We start from the raw sequence: 23,315 nt of genomic DNA, 5'->3' as shown, positions 1-23,315 counted from the left end.
ACTCAGTCTGTAGTCCAGAGGCACTATCATAGCTCACTGCAGCCGCAAATTTCTTGGGCTCAAGGGATCCTCCCGACTCACTTAGCCTCCCAAGTATCTGGGACTACAGGCATGCATATCATGCCAGCTAATTGAAATGACAAAATTATAAGGACAGAGAACAGATTAGTTGTTTCCAGGGGTCAGGGACAGGAGGTAGCATGAGCAGTTCTGTGTCTTGATTGTAGTGGGAGTTACATGATTCTATACATATGATAAACTTCATGGAATCACATGTACACGCGTGCATGTACACTCATATACATGCACACAGGAGTGTGTATAAAGCTTATGAAGTCCAAATAAGGCCTGCATTGTATCAGTGTCAATTTCCTGGTTTAGCTATTGTACTTACATAAGCTGTTACCATTGAGCAGAACTGGTTAAAAGGTACACAGGGTGGGTCTCTATAATTTCCCCAACTTCTTGTGAATCTAAAAATTAAACTTTTTTATTTCTTTATTTTTGCGTCACAGCTCACAGCAACCTCCAGCTCTTGGGCTTAGGCAATTCTCTTGCCTCAGCCTCCCGAGTTGGGACTACAGGCGCCTGCCACACATTTTTTTGTTGCAGTTTGGCCGGGGCTGGGTTTGAACCCGCCACCCTAGGTATATGGGGCCAGCGCCCTACTCCCTGAGCCACAGGCGCCGCCCTAAACTTGTTTTAAAAGAAGCTATATACGTGCATACACAATTCCATGTATGATTTCAGGTTTGATGGCACATGGGAAAGGTTATTCAGCTAACTTTCTGAAGGGTGTGGTGGGCACTGGTGCACACACACACTCACCATGCTCTGGCAACAGCCTGTGACTCACGCAGTGCCCCAACGACATGAGAAGTGCCCCCCATCAAAGGACTCCTGGTGCCTCCTACAAGACAGAATTCACCCAACTGCTCTGGGACCCCTGAAAGTCTTAGCTTTTCAAAGTCATCTTCTTGTTCCTAGGGCACACTATAGACTTTCAAATAACTCCAATTTAGAAAGAAAATTAACCATCTTGGGCGGCGCCTGTGGCTCAGTGAGTAGGGCGCTGGCCCCATATGCTGAGGGTGGTGGGTTCAAACCCAGCCCCAGCCAAACTGGGGTTGTGGCAGGTGCCTGTAGTCCCAGCTACTCGGGAGGCTGAGGCAAGAGAATCGTGTAAGCCCAAGAGTTAGAGGTTGCTGTGAGCTGTGTGAAGCCACGGCACTCTACCGAGGGCGGTACAGTGAGACTCTGTCTCTACAAAAAAAAAAAAAAAATTAACCATCTTGTCTGTGTTCTCAATTTCCCCCAAGTCCACTGATGCCATTACCCCAGATCCCAGGCACTGCTTCTGCTGGGAAAATACTTAAGACTTAGGCACCAGGTAATTTTCAACATTGAGTTAGCTTTTTTCACCATAAAAAAAAAAAAAAAAGACTCAAGCACCAGTATCATTCCCTCAGCTGATGTACTGCTGCCCTCTGCTGGCCACTTGGTACTTAGACCTCAGTACCAAAAAAGCAACAACCCTAGTGTTAAAAAGAGTAAGGGACAAGAACAAGGAGGTCACAAAAGAAGAAATGCAGTGGAATCAGCATATTAAAAAATACTTAGCCTCATTGGTAAGGAAATACAAACTAAAACATCAAGGAGACACTATTCTCACTTGATCAGACTGGTGAGGATGGAAAAGAATGTCTAGCTCTGTCCAGGGCTAGGGACACATGGCTTGTCACAGTATGGCACACACAGAAAGCAACTACCTCAGCACAACACCCTGGGTTCAACAGAGGCAGTTGCTGTGGCCCAGAAGCAGGAAGGATCCACACCTTTGGCACCTGTGAGCTACTGAGCCCTGGTACCCCATTGCAAAGCTCTGGCTTACACAACTGGAGAAGCTGGCAAGGCTTTCTGGAAGAGTAGTTTAGGTCTATATACCAATGGCCATAAAAATTCCAACAATTTTGAATCTCAAACAATCCACTTCTAGGAATTTTTCCTGAAGAACTTAGCAGATAATTGGGGGAAGAAATTATAATCAAATGATCAAATCTTCATACTGGCCAGACGTGGTGGCTCATGCCTATATCCCCAGGACTTTGAAGGGGATTGGTTGAGCCCAGGAGTTCAAGACCAACCCAGGGAACATAGCAAGACTTATCTCTACAAAAAAAATTAAGAAACAAATCTTCATATTGCCATGTTTTTTTGTTTTTTTTTGCAGTTTCTGTCCAGGGCTGGAGCCACTTCCGGCATATGGAACTGGTGCCCTACCCCTTTGAGCCACAAGCGCCACCATACTGCCATGTTCTTAAGCAAGGTATTCCATTCTGCTCCCAGAAGCCAACCAAGCAGCCATCTCAAAATCTAGACAATCCAAAACAGCTGGGCGTTGTGGCTGGCACCTGTAGTCCCAGCTACTTGGGAGGCTGAGGCACCCAAGAGTTTCAGGTTGTCCTGAGCTGTGCTGCCATGGCAACATAGCAATGAGAAAGAATAGCCAGAAAGGGTGAGGTCTAGGAGAACAGGTCTTCTCAAGGAGACCACAAGGATACATCTGTAGGGTCCTCTCCATGCTGACTCAGCTCTTAGGGATTTGTAGACTTACCTTCCTGGGACCTGGAAATTTTCACTTTCTGTGAAATCCTGTGGTTCTGTGGGGGCTGGAACAGCATCTTTCACTTGATTCAAACTGACCAATGAGAAAGCTACCTGTGGGTTGGAACTTTTTGACTGGAGATAAAAAGGGAAAGACTAAGCCAGTCTGGGAGCATGGCCATTATCTTTGCTGGCTAAATAAAAACCTTTTTTCTCTTGGGTGGCGCCTGTGGTTCAAGGAGTAGGGCGCCAGTCCCATATGCCGGAGGTGGTGGGTTCAAACCCAGCCCCGGCCAAAAAAAAACCTTTTATCTCTTAAATATGGTGTTTGGGTGCTCTTTCTCTCCATTGGGCCTTGTCTTCCTGCAACATTTTGACCCTGTCTCAAAAAAAAGAAAAAAAAAATCTAGAAAATCTGGCTTGTGTTTAACCAGAAACTAACTTCCAAAGGGCTGTCTTTGTTGCATGAAACCCTTTCCCAACTCCCCTCCATACTTTCAGCAGTGGGGCCAGTTTTCACCTCTTTCACTCTTTGTTTATTATCTATCTCCCCTCTGGAGCAAAAGCTCCATGATGTCAGAGATTTGTCTGTTGTGTTCAGTGCTTAGGGCAGTGCCTGCCAAACTGTTGAATGAATGAACTGTGGGCTGTAGGCACAAGTCTGGAGGCCAGAGGGTGAATGAGGGCAATTTGCTGCAGTAGGCATGGTGGAGAAACCTGCTCTTTTCCCTTGATTGGTTCACTGAAAGATCAACTCACAATTACAGCAGATTAATAAGAGAAAGGTTTATTTCCAAATACCATGTGCATGGGGGGGAACCACAAGAATGATTACCCAAATGTCTCAGTGATGGTCAGAGACCTTTCTAGATGTCTTTTAGAAGGGAGGGGGGAGAATGTGGGAAGTATAGGTGCAGTGAGTGGTTGCTGGGGGGGAGTGCATAGCAGGGAAACAGATTGGTTTGTAAATTAACCTGAGAGACAGATAGTGTTTTAAATGATTTGGGGCCAGGTCCATTAGTATATAAAAAAGGAAGTGAAGCAGCCCCTTTTGATGGGTTATTCGGGTGTTATGTAGAGAGAGGAAAGGCCTCTTCCAATGCTTTCTGATCATGAATGGCCTTTAATTCAAAATATTCTTTACAACAAGGAGTCATATTTTGGAATGAAATTTCCTTAGCTCCTTCACTGCTTTATATGTTGCAGGAAGATGAGGCCCAATGAAGAGAATGAACACCCAAACACCGTGTTTAAAAGAGGAAAGTCTTTATTCCAGCCAGTAAGCCCAGAAGAATTCAGAATGGCCACACTTCCCAACTGGCTCAGTCTTCTTTTTATCCCCAGTCAAAAAGTTCTGGCCCATGGGTACCTTTCTCATCGTCAGTTTGAATCAAGCTGGAGAAGCAAGCTCCAGCTTTTATAGAGGCAAAACCAAGTGTTAGTTCACAGGTCCCAGGACCTTACTATTTCCGGGCATCCTCTCTCATATACAACACTGGCAAATGGCAGCTGCCTTGGAACTGCCTTCAGCTGAGGGAAGATCCTCTTCTGTGTAACACATCTTAGGGAGGCAGTACGGAGAGCACCAGGCAGCAGAGCCCTCACACTGTCTCACTGTATCACCGGGGGCATGTCACGTCACCTCATCAGAAAAGAGAATGCTTTTGGGGGTTAATGTGAGAACTGAATGGTGTGATCCACGCCAAGAGCACAGTGCTGTGAACAGAAGTCATTCAGTACTGGTAGCTAGTGTGTGCCTGTGTGTGTGTGCACAGCTAGAAGAAAAAACGAATTCTTCCAAAATCTGACCCAAATGTGTGGGTTTCCCACACCACAGCCACTTTTCAATTCTTAATGGACACCAACAGGATGTCTTACGATTTAATTCTCTCTCTTTTTTTTTTTTGAGACAGACTATCTATGTTGCCCTCAGTAGAGTGCTATGACATCACAGCTCACAGCAACCTCAAACTCTTGGGCTTAAGTGATTCTTTAGCCTCAGCCTCCCAAGTAGCTGGGACTACTATTGACTGCCACAAAGCCCGGCTATTTTTTGTTGCAGTTGTCATTGTTGTTTAGCAGGCCGGGGCTGGGTTCGAACCCACCAGCCTCGGTGTATGTGGCTGGCGCAGTAAGCACTGTGCTATGGGCACCAAGCCTACAATTTAATTTCAATTCTGACACAAACTACCTGGAGTTACCGTAGATCCATCAGGTTAAGGGTTCAGACCTACAAAACTACTCCTCCTTCAAATGTCCAACGTAAGTACTGGGTCCCCAGGTTACACACACTCCAGTCCAACTTGGCTACAAATTGGGGGCTCCCACTGCCCCCTGCTTAGGTTCAATAATTTGCTATAATAGCTCACAGAATTCAGGATAACACTTTACTATGACCAGTTTATTACAAGTAACACAAATTAACAGCCAGATGAAGAAACAAACAGGGCAAGGTGTGGAGGGTCCCCAGCATAGGAGCTTTTGTTTCCATACAGTGGGGGTACTCCACCCCCCAGGGATGTGGGTGTGCTCACCAATCCAGAAGTTCTCTGAATGCCATTATTTAAGGATTTTATGGAGGCCTGTGCCATTACATAGGTATGGTCAGCTCAATTCCCAGCTCCTCCTCCCTTCCAAGACGGGGAGAGAGCTGAAAGTTCCTACTCTAACGACATGGCTAGTTTCTTTACCAATCACCATCCAGAAGCCTTCTAGGGTCCACCTAGAGTCACCTTATTAGCTATAAACTCAGCTAGACTTGCAAGGGCCTTATTATGAATAACAAAAGATGCCCTTCTCACCCCAATCACTCAGGAAATTCCAAGGGTTTTAGGACCTCTATGCCAGGAACTAGGGACAAAGACCAAATATACATTTCTTATATCACATTATCACAATAGCCTAGAATAATAAGGGGACTTTTTTCATTTCACCCAGATAGAGAGCCCTCCAGCCTGTCTTGCTGGGCATCCCATATCCCCTCAGGATGTCAATGCAGAGCTTCACACCCTGGGCACTATTTACATTTTGGATGTGGGGCCTGTCTTACACTATAGGACATCTACCCTGCTTCCCCGAAAATAAGACAGTGTCTTATTTTAAGGTGTGCTCCCAAAGATGCGCTAGGTCTTATTTTCAGGGGACGTCTTATCTTTCCTATAAGTAGGTCTTATTTTCGGAGGATGTCTTATTTTCGGGAAAACAGGTAGCAGGACCCCTGGCCTCTTCCTACTAGGTTTCAGCAGCATGCACCTCCCACCCACCCCGTGGTAATAACCAAATATATTTCCAGATCTGACAAAGGACTAGTATCTAGAATATATAAAGAACTCTCAAAGGCTGAGCACAGTGGCTCATGCCTGTAATCCCAGCACTCTGGGAGGCCAAGGCAGTTGGATTGCCTGAGCTTAGGACTTTGAGACCAGCCTGAGCAACAGCGAGACCCAGTCTCTAAAATTAGCCGGGCGTAGTGGTGAGCACCTGTAGTCCCAGCTAATCGGGAGGCTGAGGCAAGAGAATTGCTTGAGACCTAGAGTTTGAGGTTGCTGTGAACTATGAGACCACAGCACTCAACTGAGTGTGACAGGTCAGATTCTGTCTCAAAAAAAAAAAAAAAACTAAACTAAAAACTCAACAGAAAATAAACAATCCGACTAGGAAATGAACAAAAGACATAAAGAGTTATTTCACCAAAGAGAATGACAAATAAGGACATGAAAAGATGCCTAAGATAAAGAGGGTATCTTCAGGCTTCCAATTTGGGGGCGGGGAGACATGGGGGAAGGAAAATTTATGGTAAAATCTGCTCTGAGACCCTTTGGCAACACTGCCTCTGAGCTCAGTTTATGAGATGATAAACTCACCTGGTGTTAGAGTCAAGTTACCCACCCACCCATGAAGGATCCCTTTCCTAGAAAGCATGTCCCTCCCAGGAAATAGTGCACGGACCAATCCAGACCTCCCTAACCTGTTCCACCTATCTGCCCAGGTAAAGCTATGGTCAGACCAATCCTGGCTGCCCTAACCCTTTAAATTCCTGTCTGCCATAGCTCACGTTTGGATTTCTCTCTAGTCAAGAATATCACTCCACCTGCACTCCAGGTGGAATAAAAGCCACTTTAATTGCACAAATTGGATCTCCATCTTCGTCTTGCACCTTGAAACGATTTTATCCTTGGGTCTGGAACCTTTCACTTGGACTCAATGAAATTGAATAGGATTCCTGGCTCTTTGTTCAAATATTATTTAAGTAAGGCCATTAAGCCTTACTTAATGAAATTAAAAAGGGAAAGAGGCTCGCCACCTGTGGCTTAAGTGGCTAAGGAGCCAGCCACATACACCTGAGCTGGCGGGTTCAAATCCAGCCCGGGCCTGCCAAACAACAATGACGGCTGCAACCAAAAAATAGCCGGGCGTTGTGGCGGGTGCCTGTAGTCCCAGCTACTTGGGAGGCGGAGGCAGGAGAATCGCTTGAGCCCAGGAGCTGGAGGTTTCTGTGAGCTGTGATGCCCCAGCACTCTACCCAGGGTGACAGCTTGAGGCTCTGTCTCAAAAAAAAAAAAAGGGAAAGAAAAAGCAATATGTTTCTTCCTGTACGCCCACCACCACACCCAGCTTATTTTTGAAATCTGAATCAGTGGCCCTTTTCTCTTGCAACATTACCTAGTACATCATTAACATAATGAGAAATATTTATTTTCAAGCCTTATTTTTGTTTTGTTTGAAGAAAAATGCAGTCCAAGAGAACTTTTGCCAAATGTCATAGGAACCTAAAAGAATACATCTAAGATCAGAATTTAAGAACTTTAAGCTGGCAGTGCCCATAGCTCAGTGGGTAGGGCCCAGCCACATACGCCAAAGCTGGCAGGTTGGAGGCCAGCCCCGGCCAGCTAAAATCATCAATGACAACTGCAACAACAACAACAACAACAAAAAATATGTTTTTTTGGGCATCCAGGCTACTTGGGAGGCTGAGGCAGAAGAATCGCTTAAGCCCAAGAGTTGGAGGTTGCCGTGAGCTGTGATGTTGCATCACTCTACTGAGGGTGACATAATGAAATTCTGTCTTAAAAAAAAAAAAAAGAACTTAAAACTACATGGGAGGCTAATGCAGAAGAATCACTTGAACCCTGGAGTCTGAGGCTGTTGTCTGCCATAACTGCATCTATGAACAGCCACTGCACCTCAGCTGTCTTGTTTTCCATCTTCAGTGGCAGCCCATCTGCTTGCACATGCTTAAGAATCCCCTTCATTTGCCAGAAAGGGGCAAAACTCCTTGGGTGGCACCTTCGGATACAGCTGGCTTCACCGCAGCTCCTCTGTGATGCCTGGGTGCCCGTGGAAAGCATCCTGAGCCAGGCCACTCAGCAGCCTGCTCAAAAGTTTGCAGCCCTCAAGCTTGCTTGCTTGCCATGGTATCTTTATTTTCTTTTTTCTTTTTCTTTTCTTTTTTTTTTTGAGACAGAGTCTCAATCTGCTGCCCTGGCTACAGTGCATTATCATAGCTCACAACTTCAAACTCTTGGGCTCAAGAGAGCCTCTTGCCTCAGCTTCCCGATTAGCTGGGATTATAGATACCAGCCACAACAATGGCCAGCTAGTTTTTCTATATTTAGTAGAGACAGGGTCTCACTCTCATTCTCAGGCTAGTCTTGAACTTCTGAGCTCAGGCAATCCTTTTGCCCCAGCCTCCCAAAGTTCTAGGATTATAGGAGTGAGCCACTGCCCCCAGCCTATACTGTATTCTTAAAATGACAAAATCACAGAAATGGAGGACAGTTTAGTGGGTGTTAGAGATTGTGGAGAGGGTAAATGCAGGAGACTTATAAAAGAACAATGATGGAAACGTTCCATATCTGGACTGTGGTGGTGGGTACACAGGTGATGAGATTGTACAGACTTAACACACATAAATAGATGTAAATGTATGTGAATAAGATCTGTTCATGGAATCAATGTCATGTGCTTAGTTTTGCAAAATGTGACCATTGGGGGGAACTTTTCTTTCTTTCTTTTTTTGAGACAGAGTCTCAAGCTGTTGCCCTGTAGAGTGCAATGGCATCACAGCTCACAGCAACCTCAAACTCTTCAGCTCAAGCCTTGCCTCAGTTTTTTCTATTTTTAGTAGAGATGGTTGCTCAGGCTGGTCTCGAACTTGTGAGCTCAAGCTATCCACCCGCCTTGGCCTCCCAGAGTGCTAGGATTATAGGTGTGAGCCACGGCGCCAGGCCTGTAGTAGCTTTTTGAATCCAGCCTCATGTCACTCACCATCACTGCCATGTTCTACTCAATAGAATTGTGTCATTGAGACTGGCCCATATTCAGTGATGTGGGAGATAATCAATCTCTACCTTTTATAGCAGTGTCAGAGTTTGTAAACACGTTTTAGACCTACCCCAACAGTGGTTAGGGCAGCGGCCATATGCACCAGGGCTGGTGGGTTGGAACCTGGCCAGGGCCTACCAAGCAACAATGACAACAACAACAACAAAATAGCCAGGCATTGTGGTGGGCACCTATAGTCCCAGCTACTTGGGAGGTTGATGCAGGAGAATCACTTGAGCCCAGGAATTTGAGGTTGCTGTGAGCTGTAACACCACAGCACTCTATCAAGGGCAATGTAGTGAGATTCTGTCTCAAAACAAACAAATAAACAAAAAACAAAAAAACTACACAACAGGGAAAGATGATCACAATACATTAAGAGAAAAAAGAAAATTACAGAACAGCATGAACAGCCTGGCAGAGCTAGTGGCCTTTCTGCTGTCCCACACACATCCAGTCCCAGGCCCTAAACCTGGCCTCGATCCCTGCCACCCACTGCTTCCCAGAGGAAACTGAACTTCAGGTCAGCAAATCCTGGGAGTGGCTCAGCCTGAGACATCCCTGGCAAGTCTCAGCTCTACCACACGGTAACTCAGGACTTGTTTCTTCAGTAGCAAAACAGGCATTGTAGTAGTACCTCCCTTTGCACTGTTAAGAGGACCCAGGGCGCTACCCACCAAGTGGTTAGCCCAGCACTTGGTACACAAGTAAGTGCTGTGCTCCACCGCCACCCCCCACCCCCGACTCCCTCACCCCTGGTTTGGGAGCTAAGACCCTGAGGAATGGTTTTTGGGAATCACTAGTGCAAGCCTGGAACATCGCATGGTGCGCCTCCAACTTCCAGAGTTCCTGGTAACTGCAGAGGGACAGTTCCTGTCCCTCCATCACAGGACAGCTCATGTAGGTCACATATTATGGACTATCTTCATGTGCTGAGCACAACCAGAGGCTCTGCAGATGTAGGAAAGTAGAGCATGGTCCCCACCCTCCAGAGCTCACACTACGGACGCCTAAACGGAGGAATGTAATGCAAGGGAACAGGGGCAAACAAAAAGTGTGGGGTGCCAAAAAGGTGCAGAGCGGAGTGCCTGTCCCTGAAAATGAGAGGTTAGAAAAGGTTTTCATGGATGAGCATTTGACAGGTGGATAAAGAGGGGAGAGAGGAAACCCAGGCAGAACGAAAAGCACAGAGGTTGAGAGGTGCAGATGAGGTCTTCTGGGAACCACAGCAGTTCGTTTGTCTATAGGGCTCTTCTTGCCAGAACCATTGGTCCCTGTTCAGATTTAAAAGTCATTCTGGGGCGGCGCCTGTGGCTCAAAGGAGTTGGGCACCAGCCCCATACGTCGGAGGTGGCGGGTTCAAACCCAGACCCGGCCAAAAACTGTAGAAAAAAAAAAAAACAAAGTCATTCTGAACAGCCAGGAGCATATCAAGATGGCTGCTTCAGGGAGAAGGCCTTGCTGTTTCTACTGAAATGACAATATGGTCATTGGATTTATTTATTTATTTGAGACAGAGTCTATGTTGGCCTTGGTATGACATCACAGCTCACAGTAACCTCAAACTCTGGGCCTTAAGCGATATTTTTGCCTCAGCCTTCCAAATAGCTGGGACTACAGGTGCCCAACATAACACCTGGCTATTTTTTGTTGTTGCAGTTGTCACTGTTGTTTAGCAGGCCTAGGCCAGGCTGAAACCCGCCAACCTCCGTGTTATGTGGCTGGCACCCTACCCAGAGCTATGGCCACTGTCAGTACTAGAAAGATTTTTTAAAACCTGCTCCCCTTTAAAAGAATCACTGAATCCTTTAATAACAAAAAGTTCGCCCAGTGAACAAAATAAGCCCAGACCTTTTAGGGGTACATTTTCTGTGGCTTTTACACTTCATTTATTTATTATTAGCCAGCTCTGGTGCTTTATTTCCTGTTTAATAAATGATCATATCCTTCTAAAAAACTGTCTATATCATTATGAGTTTCAAAGTGATTAATAGTAGGTAACATCTTAAATTTTTTAAGTCATTTTTAAATCATTCTTTCCTTAATTAGATTGAACAGGTATTTTCTTTTCTTTCATTATATCAAAAAACCCTATTAGTTTTTTTTTTATTTTTTTGGCCAGGGCTGGGTTTGAACCCACCACCTACGATATATGGGGCCAGCACCCCACTCCTTTGAGCCACAGGCACCACCATAAAAAACCCTATTAGATTTATAATTCTGATTCTGCCAATTAATTTCTGCATTTATCTTTATCATTTCCTTCCATCTACTTTTCCTTTTTTTTGAGGGAGAGAGTCTCAAGCTGTCGCCCTGGGTAGAGTGATGTGACGTCACAGCTCACAGCAACCTCCAACTCTTGGGCTTAAGCGCTCCTTAGCCTCCCAGTAGCTGGGAGTACAGGTGCCCGCCACAATGCCCAACTATTTTTTGGTTGTAGTTGTCATTGTTGTTTGGTGGGCCCGGGCTGGATTTGAACCTGCCAGCTCTAGTGTGTGTGGCTGGCACCCTAGCTGCTTGAGCTACAGGCGCCAAGCCCCATCTACTTTTCTTAATCTTATTTTTTTTTTAAACTTCTTTGGCTGCCTCCCTCACATATAATGTGTATCCAATGAATGAGGGAATTTTCAAATGTGTGAGGTTGCAAAGGAAATAAAAAAAAGAACTAATTCCAACAATAATAAAAGTACAGACACATCATATTTTATTGCATGGAGCTTTATTGAGTTTTTTAAAAATTGGAGGATTGAGGCAACCCTGTGTCAAGCAAGTCTATCATTTTCAACATCACGTGCTCACTTCATGTCTGTGTCATGTTTTGGTAATTCCTGCAATATTTCAAACACTTATTATTATATCTGTTACAGTGGTCTGTGAGTAGTGATCTTGGATGTTACTGTTGTTGTTTTGGGATGCCATGAACCACCCCACGTAAGACTGCAAACTTAATCGATAAATGTGTGTTCTCACTGCTCTACTGAATGGCTCTTCACCCATCTCTACCCCTTCTCCTTGGGTCTCCCTATTGCCTGAAACTTTGTTATATTTAAACTAGGCCAATTTATAACCTAGCCTCTAAGTATTCCAGTAAAAAGAAGAGTCACACAGCTCTCATTTTAAATCAACAGCAAGGCATGATTAAACTTAGTGAGGAAGGCATGTTAAAAGAATGAACCCCAGATTTTGGCTCAGGTAAATAGCTGTTATGGACTGAACTACGTCTCCCCCAAAAACTTGTATTTTTTTTTTTTGTAGAGACAAAGTCTCACTTTATGGCCCTCGGTAGAGTGCTGTGGCGTCACACAGCTCACAGCAACCTCCAACTCCTGGGCTTAAGTGATTCTCTTGCCTCAGCCTCCCGAGTAGCTGGGACTACAGGCGCCCGCCACAACACCCGGCTATTTTTTGGTTGCAGTTTGACCGGGGCTGGGTTTGAACCCGCCACCCTCGCCATATACCATGGGGCCGGCGCCTTACCGACTGAGCCACAGGCGCCACCCCAAAAACTTGTATGTTAAAGTCCTAAACTTGAACTGAACTACGTCTTCCCCCAAAAACTTGTATGTTAAAGTCCTAAACCTGAAAGTCCTAAATCTGTATCTAGAGAACCTTGAAAGAGGTAATTACGGTAAAATGAGATCCTAAGGATGGAAACTTAATCCAAACATAACCAGTGTCCTTTAAGAATAGAGACACAATTAAGGCGGCACCTATGACTCAGTGTGTAGGGCACTGGCCCCATATACCGAGAGTGGTAGGTTCAAACCCAGCCCTGGCCAAACTGCAACAACAACAACAACAACAACAACAACAAAAGAATAGAGACGCAAGAGATGCTTATGCACAGAGAAAAGACCGCATGAGGACACAGCCAGAGGATGGCCATCTAAAACCAAGGAGAGAGGCCTCAGGAGAAACCAAACCTATGGACACCCTGATCTTGGACTTCTAGCCTCTAGAACCATGAGACAATAAGCCACTGAGTCTGTGGCATTTTATTATGGCAGCCCTAGTAAACTAATACATTTGGTGAATGAAGGGCACCAACTACTGACTATAAGATTGGACCTGGGAGATGGCAAGTGGAGACACCAGTTGGCTGTTTGACTATTCATGCTGGCAGAATGAGCCAGAGATAGAGAAACTGGGGTGTTATTAATGAAAGTAGAACCATGGGAATGAATCATATAACCTATGGAAATGTAAGGATGTAAAATAAGGTGGTCATGACACAACCCTAGGAAACACATTCAACTGGACTCTATAGAAATTTTAGGCAGAGAAACTGTACAAGGAAAATCCAGAGAGATTGGGGCCATGAAAAGTAAGAGAACACTTGAAGTAGGCTCAACAGAGCCAACTATAACCAGAAGATCAACCCAGATAAAGACTGAGAAAGTTGGCAAGGTGGAGACCAATGATTTCCTTGACAAGAAAATGATAGTGGCTGGTTAGCAGCAGACGCCACATGCCAATGAGTTTAGGTGTGGATGAGCAAGGAAGGAGAGACAGACCGAGTAGACAACTCTCAAGAAGTTTGGTTGCTAAAGATGAAAAAACTGGTGGCTGGAAAGGAACATCAGGTTGAGACAGGGCCGCTGTAGGTTTAATATTCTTTATCACACACAGCCATTAGAGGAGAGACTAAAGATGCAGATGTTAAAACTTCAGGGAGAAAAGGTGGGGTCAATGGAAAAAAAGAAAAAGACACAGGTGGATGAATGGGACACACACATAAGGAGGGTTGTCTTTTCCACTGTGAGAGAACAAAGGAGGGAGGGAAGAATGTCAGACAACCTGTAGGCAGAAGGCAGGAAACTGAGGTTTCCTCATCTAACGTTCTCTCTTTTCTATGAAGCAGGAAAATACAGTCATCCACTAGAAGTGAAGAGTGTCATGGGTATACCATTGCAAGAAAATGGCAAAACTTTTAAAAGAAAGCTGACCAGGGGAGATGACATGATGGCTAACCAGATCTGAGATCCAGTTAAGGCTTGAGACCACACATGCATAGTGGCACCACTCAGCAGCTGTGTGACTCCCCCAGCAGCTGAACAAGGAGGAAAGGAAGTCATTAGGTTAGGCCACAGTTTCTGCTAGGGAAAAGCAAGGCAAGGATGGACATTAATGACTCCAAGAAGAGCTGGACTACCTCCTACCTTTGCTTTCCCCATCATTTCTTTCCTTGTTGGTTTCATTCTTAACCAAGGACAGCAGTTCTCATACATAACATTAAGACCCAACACTCCCTTTTCATAAATCCTGTGCTTCACTTACTGTCCCAAAGTCATGACACAGACAATATACTTAACAGATACAAGTTTAAAAGATGCACTTAATGCCCTAAGAGTAATAGACATATAAAGGAGATGTAAAATGAAATTTATAATAAAATGTATATTTCTTTTTTTGTAGAGACAGAGTCTCACTTTATTGCCCTTGGTAGAGTGCTGTGGCATCACAGCTCACAGCAACCTCCAGCTCCTGGGCTTAGGTGATTCTCTTGCCTCAGCCTCCGCAGTAGCTGGGACTACAGGTGCCCACCACAACGCCTGGGTATTTTTTGTTGCAGTTTGGCCCAGGGCCGGGTTTGAACCCACCACCTTCGGTAGATGGAGTTGGCGCCCTACTCACTGAGCCACAGGTGCCGCCCCATAACATGTGTATTTCTATCTGTATATCTCAAGCATAAATATAATAAAAGATCTGATACAGTAGATGCTCATGGCTGTATGCAGCATCCTCAGGAAGACATAGATACAATCACAGACTACTCAAGGCACGCTATCCTGGAAACTCAAATACCATCAGCAGTGGGACAGGTCCTTCAGGATCAGTAAAAATCAATCAACTGCTGAATTAAAAAAACTTTGAAGACTCGGGGCTAGAAGAATAACAATTTTAAGTATAAGAACTAGAATGTTTTGGTGTGGTTTCAGACACCAACCCAGCACCTCAAAGATAGAGAAATAAGCAAACGTGTAAAACTATCACAAGCAGTTTGTCATCTAGCTTCTTTGGTCATCACCACATTTCATATGACTCCAAAGTTTGGGGAGGGGATAATGATAATCCTACTATTAGCAGTGACTATCCTGGATTGGGAACACGAGTACAGTCTGCATTGGGGGCTTCAACCAACACCCTAATGTTACCCAAGTGGGAACCACAGTGCCTCTCATCTAGACAATAAAAAGCAAAAAGGGCTTCAGGAGGCAGCAGGCTCAGAGTTATACGTGGCTTGAGCCAGCCCAAAGGCTCTACCACCAAGCTAAATCTGTCTGTCAACGTCACACTGTTGGTAAGGACACCTTCTGTCAATGTTGTATTTGTGAATAACGCCCCTCTGCGCATGCAGACGGCTGCCACATGCACCAGGTGAGAAAGTGCAGAGCTCAAGGCCAAATTGCCCACGATAACCCTAGTGGAAAAGAAGCATTCTGACTGAAGCCTCGTTCCCACAATTTCTGGCACCTCCAATCCCATACTCTGCTTACTTATCAAATGACCGAGTGGTTTTGGGAAGCAGATGATGAGCCACACTGGTGTCAATTAAAAGCAAGATGAAGCCTCAGAGGAACAAGCAGGTACGGGGTACTAAGGGTCAGGGTGGAGAGCAGATTCTAAACAAGAACACAATGCAGAAAGACGGCAGGATGTACGGATCAGGAGAGGTAGGAGTCCTCATTTTACCACTTACCATCAGGGCACTTTGAATCTTCAGGCTTCTGTTTTCTCATATGTAAAAGTGAGGATGACTGTAAGACTTTCCCCTACCAACCTCAGGACTGTCTGGATGGAAGGGACTGAATGACTTATTTTAAGTGAGGACCCTCTATAAAGCACTTTACAAATGTGCTATTATTGTTGTCATTATTTTTTGAGGGGTTGGAGGGAGGCAGGGTCTTGTATATTGCCCAAGCTGGGCTCAACCTTGTGATCCTCCAGCCTCAGGTTCCTGAGTAGCTAGGACTTTATCTACATGACACCACATTCAGCAACCATCATAATTTTTTTTTTCACTCTGTCATCCCGGGTAGAGGGGTGTCATGTCATAGTTCACAGCAACCTTAAACGATCTTCAACCTCAGCCTCCCAAGTACCTGGGACTATAGGAGCCCACCACAACACCCCACTAGTTTTTCTATTTTTTGAATAGAGATGGGGTTTCACTCTTGCTCAGGCTGGTCTTAAACTCTTGAGCTCAAGCAATCCATCTTGGTCTCCCAGAGTACTAGGATTACAGGCATGAGTCACTGTGCCTGTTCAACCATCCTTATTTTTAAGGAAACAGCAGAATCACAGAAAAAGATGACCCTCTAGTCCTTAGGGCAGTCAAAGAACAAATGAGTATACCTTTCATGCAAGTCAAGCTACCTTTCTTAATGTACTGGATAAAAGACAAATTGCTGAGAATTAGTGTGCCTATATGGAGTCTAGAAAGAATAGTTAGAAAAACCTACAGGGCTGGGAGCTGTTCAGCTTCACTTAGCTTTTTGAGAAATATCCTTTTCCCCAAATTTCCCCCAAATGTGTTCCACTACTTATTACCCAAAAAGATCTGGTGGTAAAATGAGTGTAGGCACAGGCTTCCTCCCCAGGACTTCTTGGAGGCCTCAACAATGAATTTCCAGTGAGGATATGAAATGCAGGGAGTGCCAAATTTATTTAATAACAGAACCCCTATTCCACAGAGTTTCTTACAAGGGGTTTCATGAAACATACTTTGGGAATTAAACTTTCTCTCCAGTTGAGAATAATGTTATTTGGGCACATGGGCCAGCTTAAAAGGGAAACAAGAATACTTTAACATTTGATCAACAGTTGGCAGTTGCTGGACATTTTAGAAAAAGGAAAATTCCATTTTTTAAAGATCATACTGAAATAGCATCACATTTCCCTGAACCACTGTAATCCCAGCCCCTTAAGATCCATAAGCTATGCTACCCCATGTTCCACAGTCACATATGTTAAATCTATGCTTTTATTTTTTTGTTCTAAAAATGTGCTTTTTCCTCAATGAACTTTAATATCAGTCCAGAACCTCCGCCTCCCGGAACAAAACAAAACAACACAAAACAAAACACGCACACACATACACACATGCCACCCTCCAACCAGGTGAAAAGTCCCCGGCGATGAGTCTGTAACAAATATTGACACGGGGGGAAAAGCATGTTGAAATGTATTAGAATCAGAACCTGTACAAAAAAAAAAAAAATTAAAATATAACCTAAAACTGTTCAAGTTCAGAAAATCTAGTTAAGTCCTTTTCTCTTGCCAGGAGAATGCCATCATCAGGGCTCTGGGGCATCAGCCAAGGAGGGGTGGAGAGACAGAGACAGAAGCAGCAACAGGTCCTTCACCAGACAGGGTCCTTGATACCACCGTCCCCACCTCAGGTGCAGCCAGGAGGGATCAAAAGTCTCAGGAGAGCAGTGTTGTCAGACAGCCCCAGTGGGCAGCTGGGGCCTACACACCAAAAACAAGGCTGAGTCGTCAAAGGCAGCAGGAAGAGCAGCCAGCAGAGAGCACAGCTGGAGGAAACAACTTCTGCCACCTAGCAGACCCACAGCACCCTCCGTTCCGCTCAGATGCTAGAAGTTAGTTGACCCACTGCTCCCAACTAATGAGAGATCAGAGCTGGGCTTAAGAGGCTGAAAACCCGCAGGTTTAGTAAACATAGCCCAGCACCACATCCCTCCATGGCCTGAATTGGAGCTGCCAACAGGGGATAAGGCAGGAGAGGGAAAATGAAGCATTTTGATACCTGGCGAGAGATGGCCTGCACCACTGGGTACACGGGGCTGAAGAAGGAACACCCCCTCCTCACTTACAGAGGGGGTCTCCTCCACAGTCATCTCTGGGGGCCAGTTAAAGCTGCCTCTGGCTTATGACCAGTCTGACAAAATGACGTGGAGCAGAAGAAAAACTGGGAGGGAGACAAGCCCTTACACAGAGACGAGAACCTCCTGAAGGGAAGCTGGGCAGTGTCTGACCCTGTTAGGATGGCATCAGTGGAGCCCCTGAGTCTGAAGGGAACAACTGGGGAAGGAGGAAGTTGGTGAGGAAGAGGAGTAACAGTTTTTCTGGAACAGTACCGACAGGGTGGGGAGGCGCTGGTGAGGGGGTGGGCAGGTCTGGAACTCACTGTAGGTAGAGAGGGGAGGAAATAGGCCTGTGGTGTCCCCTCCCCAACTGACCCAGGCCTGGTGAGTGCCAGCTGCCCCAGCCGGCCCTAGTGGCGGCTGGAGACCAGACCTTTCACTTTGGACATCTTCTTGGTGGGTTGCCTCTGTTCAGCATGAGGGGGACACTCCCGTTCAGCCAGCTGCTGCTCCATCTCCTGAGCTGAAGAGGACGCCGTGGCTTTGAGTGTCTTCTTGATGTTGGTAACCTGGAGTGAGATACAGAAGTGGTGTGCTCAGCTTATAAGCCCCAGAAACTCACCAACACTTGCTCTCACTATAAGGGTCACACAGAAAAGCAGCTAAAGTCCTCTGCAAGAAAATCTGCAATCTTCAGAAACCAAGGTGAGGAGAAACAATTATGGGCTACTCATGGAAGATGTGGAAATAAGTTAAGCAAAAAGATGGAACCAACGGCTTCCTTGGTTGAAACAAGGAGAAGTAAATGAAGGTGAGAGAATAATGGTTAAATTGTCCTTAGGAAAAGAAAGTGACCCAAGAATTCTATATTCAACTAATAGTTTTTCATGTATAAACCACACATGTTTTCATAAGAACTTCAGGACTACAGCTCTAAGAACTCTTCCTGAATAAAAAAGTAGAACTACTTGGGAGGCTGAGGCAAGAGAATTGCCTGAGCCCAAGAGTTTGAGGTTGCTGTGAGCGAGAAAGTGATGTCTCAAAAAAAAAAAAAAAAGTAGAGGATGAACTTTAGCCAACTAAGTGATAAGTGAAGAAAATGTGGTAAAAGAACTAGCAAAATGCTATCATGGAATTTGCAGTTCACCTTTTTCACTTAACAAAGTAGGGCCTCAAAAATGTTTAAGAAGCTCAGTATTTCTCCACAGAAGACACATATTCTCTGTAACATCGGTGTACCACTCTATTATGAATGCTTTTCAATTTTTTTTTTTTTTTTGTAGACAGAGCCTCAAGCTGTCACCCTGGGTAGAGTGCCGTAGCATCACAGCTCACAGCAACCTCTAACTCCTGGGCTTACACCATTCTCTTGCCCCAGCCTCCCAAGTAGCTGGGACTACAGGCACCTGCCACAATGCCTGGCTATTTTTTGGTTGTAGTTGTCATTGTTGTTTGGCAGGCCCGGGCTGGATTGAAACCTGCCAGCTCTGGTGTAATGTGGCTGGTACCTTAGCCTCTGGAGCTACAGGTGCCGAGCCGTGCTCTCCAATTTTTCAACTGGTTCCCAGTTTGTTTCTCAGTGCTTCTATAAACACAGTCTTCCATGTTCACCTTTGCATACTTTTGTGACCACTGATGGACACATAGTCCTGGAAGTGAGCCTTCCAGATCAAGTGGACACATATTTTACTTTTGCATCAGAATTGCCAAATGGCCTTCTGAAAAGTGATAGCACTGATTTGCACTTGTACCTGTTCTGTACTACAGGAGTACCTGTTTACACATTCTCTGAAACCAGTTCTAATGGATCTTTTATACCTTTGCTCTTCAGTAAGCTTAGAAAAAAAGAAAAGCAGGAAGAAGAGAGAAGTATCCAGTTAAATAAATATTAGCCTTTTTTTCTTTTTGAGACAGAGTCTCATGCTGTTGCCCTGAGTAGAGTGCTGTGGCATCATAACTCACAGCAACCTCAAACTCTTGGGCTTAAGTGATCCTCCTGCCTCAGTTTTTCTATTTTTAGCAGAGACAGGGTCTCACTTTTGCTCAGGCTGATCTCAAACTACTGAGCTGAAGGGATCCTCCTGCCTCAGCCTCCCAGAATGCTAGAATAAATATTAGCCTTTAAAAAAAATCATTAGGGGGCGGTGCCTGTGGCTTAGCAGGTAGGACGCCAGCCCCATATACCAAGGGTGGTGGGTTCGAACTCAGCCCCAGCCAAACTACAACAAAAAATAGCTGAGCGTTGTGGCGGGCATCTATGGTCCCAGCTACTCGGGAGGCAAGGCAAGAGAATTGCCTAAGCCCAGGAGTTGGAGGTTGCTGTGAGCTGTGATGCCACAGCACTCTACGGAGGGGTATAAAGTGAGACTCTGTCTCTAAAAAAAAAAAAATCATTAGAGCTCGGCACCTGTAGCTCAGCAGCTAGGGTGCCAGCCACATACACCAGGGCTGGTGGGTTTGAACCTGGCCCAGGGCCTGCCAAACAGTGACGACTACAACAAAAAAGTAGCCAGGCATTGTGGCAGGCACCTGTAGTCCCAACTACTTAGGAGGCTGAGGCAAGAGATCACTTAAGCCGAAGAGTTTGAGGTCGCTGTGAGCTGTGATGCCACAGCACTCTACCAAGGGCAACAAAGTGAGGCTGTCTCAAAAAAAAAAAAAAAAATCTTTAGAAGGAAGATAAAGAGACAGTTGTACAGAGTGAGGTGTATGTTTGTCGGGAGAAAGTAAAAGGACTTCCCTGTTTAGTGGCTTCCATGTTCTCTGGGAAGCAGGAAGCTTGGTTTCTACAGAGTAAGAATAGAGTAGTCTGGGCCACAAGTTCTCAATAGTTAGAATAATTAGGAGCCTGGAGAAGAGATAGTCCAAATGCAGAGGTGAAACAATGCTAAGTAAGCAAGACAAAAAGTAGGTTCCAGATTTTGTTTTTTGTTTGTTTTTTTCTTTTAATTATTATTATTTTTTTTTTTTGTCATTTTATAATTTTATTTGGTATGTCTGACAATCACCAGTTAGTTGTCATCCACGTTGACTGTCTGTAGATTTTTGAAAGTAGTAACAGGTACATAGGTAACCAAAGTATAGAGCTTGTTTGGTGAATCTTCATCTTCATTGCGTTTTCTGGATAACCGCACACGGATACGGTATGGGACATTCCTTATGCCTTTGGCCCAGACAGCTTTGTTAAGCCTGGTATCAATGCGCACATCTGGAGTTCCCATCTCTTTCATGGCAAATTTCCGGATCTCTTTGAGTGCCCGAGGGGCACGCTTCTTGAAGCCCACTCCATGGATGCGCTTGTGAATATTGATAGTGTATTCTCGAGTCACCACCTCGTTGATGGCGGACCGGCCCTTCTTCTTCTCGCCACCCTTCTTTGCGGGAGCCATCCTACAGGTCCCAAGTTGGAAAGAAAGAGCGCGCGGAATTGTGGGAGGAGGAAAGGGGTGGGTGCAAGTACAACTTCCGGGTCGTCTCTCTTTTAATTATTATTTATTTATTTATTTTGCAGTTTTTGGCCAGGGCTGGGTTTGAACCCGCCACCTCTGGCATATGGGTCCAACGCCCTACTCCTTTGAGCCACAGGCACCACCCCAGGTTCCAGATTTTGAAAAGCCGTCATCTGCACAGTCAAGCTCACCTAGACTACAGGTTGTTTTTGTTGTCATTTGGAGATGGGAGACACAGCCATGCTCCAAATCAACAATGTAACCTTTCTGAAAGAAGAGTAGAGTGACAGAGGACTGTGGGCAGTCTAAGTCAAGCCAGGGTTTGTCCAGTGTCCCTCCAGACAAAGAAACACAATCTGGGAATCCCCCCAACCCTCCTGGTGGCTTTAGTATGTCTTGTTCAGTAAAGTCACTTGATGGGTCAGAGAGTGAAGAATCTGAAGCCAAGTGGCTGGCTTACTATAAAAGGGCATTTGCTATTATTCATTTGTTTGTTTTCCTTCAACACATATTTTGATGACCCTGAAGGAGAGATTAAGAAATGTGATTTCCAGGGCAGCGCCTGTGGCTCAGTGGGTAGGGTGCCAGCCCTGTATACCGCAGATGGCAGGCCAGGTGGGGTGGCTCACGCATGTAATCCCAGCACTCTGGGAGGCGGAGATGGGTGGATGGCTTGAGCTCACAAATTTGAGACCAGCCTGGGCAAGAGCAAGACCTCATCTCTAAAAAATAGCTGGGTGTTCTGGCGGGTGCCTATATTTTAAAGTTTCCCCCAAACTGACAAAATTTTAATCAAATAAGACACTAGAAAACTAACAAGTTTTACAAAGCCTATATTTACAAAAATGGTATCTTTCCAGCAAAAATTACCTTTCTCATTTAGCAAAATAGCTTTATTAAAAATTAAAAAAAAATTTTCCTTAATTTCACCTTGGCTCATAAGCACTAGCCTATTTCCTCATGTTATTCAATAATTTTTACTAAATTAACTTATACTGGGCAATGCCTGTGGATCAGTGAGTAGGGCACCGGCCCCATATACAGAAGGTGGCAGGTTGGAACCCAGCCCCGGCCAAACTGCAACAAAAAAATAGCTGGACGTTGTGGCAGGCACCTGCAGTCCCAGCTACTCAGGAGGCTGAGGCAAGAGAATCACCTAAGCCCAAGAGCTGGAGGTTGCTGTGAGCTGTGTGATGCCATGGCACTACCGAGGGCAACAAAGTGAGACTGTCTCTAAAAAATGAATAAATTAATAAATAAATAATAAATTAACTTATACTACAAACAGTTTTCTTTTCTTTTTTTTTTTTTTTATTGTTGGGGATTCATTGAGGGTACAATAAGCCAGTTACACTGATTGCAATTGTTAGGTAAAGTCCCTCTTGCAATCATGTCTTGCCCCCATAAAGTGTGACACACACTAAGGCCCCACCCCCCTCCCTCCATCCCTCTTTCTGCTTCCCCCCCCCCATAACCTTAATTGTCATTAATTGTCCTCATATCAAGATTGAGTACATAGGATTCATGCTTCTCCACTACAAACAGTTTTCTATACTGATTCTTTCATTTAATATATATTTATCAGTCTCATAACCCTACATGAGTAAGAAAAAGCATTTCCCCAAATAATGGTTATATTTTCAATCTGTTTGCACCTGTGTTTCTATAGGATAAAATTATCATTGGCCTATCAGAAAATAACGAGCATGTCTCTCTCTTTTTTTTTTTTTTTTTGAGGTAAGAGTTTCACTTTGTCCCCCTTGGTGAAGTGCCATGGCATTACAGCTCACAGCAACCTCATTTGCTGGGCTCGAAGCAATTCACTTGCCTCAGCCTCCGGAGTAGCTGGGACTACAGGCACCCGTCTCAATACCTGGCTATTTTTTTTTTTTTTTTGTAGAGACAGAGTTTCACTTTATAGCCCTTGGTAGAGTGCCGTGGCGTCACACAGCTCACAGCAACCTCCAACTCCTGGGCCTAGGCGATTCTCCTGCCTCAGCCTCCCGAGTAGCTGGGACTACAGGCGCCCGCCACAACGCCCGGCTATTTTTTCTTTTGTTGCAGTTTGGCCGGGGCCGGGTTTGAACCCACCACCCTCGGTATATGGGGC

General features: G+C 45.1%; 2 protein-coding genes across 4 annotated transcripts in view; both read right to left on the bottom strand.

Moving 5' to 3' along the window:
* Positions 1-17,091: 17,091 nt before the first annotated feature.
* COPS7B (COP9 signalosome subunit 7B) overlaps positions 17,092-23,315 on the bottom strand; it is a 34,335-nt gene continuing 28,111 nt past the window's right edge. For all 3 annotated transcript variants that reach the window (XM_053598164.1, XM_053598163.1, XM_053598165.1), the window contains one exon: positions 17,092-18,325. In XM_053598164.1, coding sequence (XP_053454139.1) covers positions 18,167-18,325 — 159 coding nt within the window. In that variant the 3' untranslated portion in view covers positions 17,092-18,166. The remainder of the gene's footprint in view (positions 18,326-23,315) is intronic.
* On the bottom strand, positions 20,715-21,224 carry LOC128590772 (60S ribosomal protein L31-like). The gene has a single exon (XM_053598170.1). It carries the CDS (start codon positions 21,143-21,145, stop codon positions 20,768-20,770), a length of 378 nt encoding a protein of 125 aa, XP_053454145.1. The 5' UTR covers positions 21,146-21,224; the 3' UTR covers positions 20,715-20,767.

The sequence above is a fragment of the Nycticebus coucang genome, chromosome 7, assembly GCF_027406575.1.
Source record: "Nycticebus coucang isolate mNycCou1 chromosome 7, mNycCou1.pri, whole genome shotgun sequence".
NCBI classification, from domain to species: Eukaryota; Metazoa; Chordata; class Mammalia; order Primates; family Lorisidae; genus Nycticebus; species Nycticebus coucang.
This window is presented reverse-complemented; position numbering and strand designations above follow the sequence as displayed.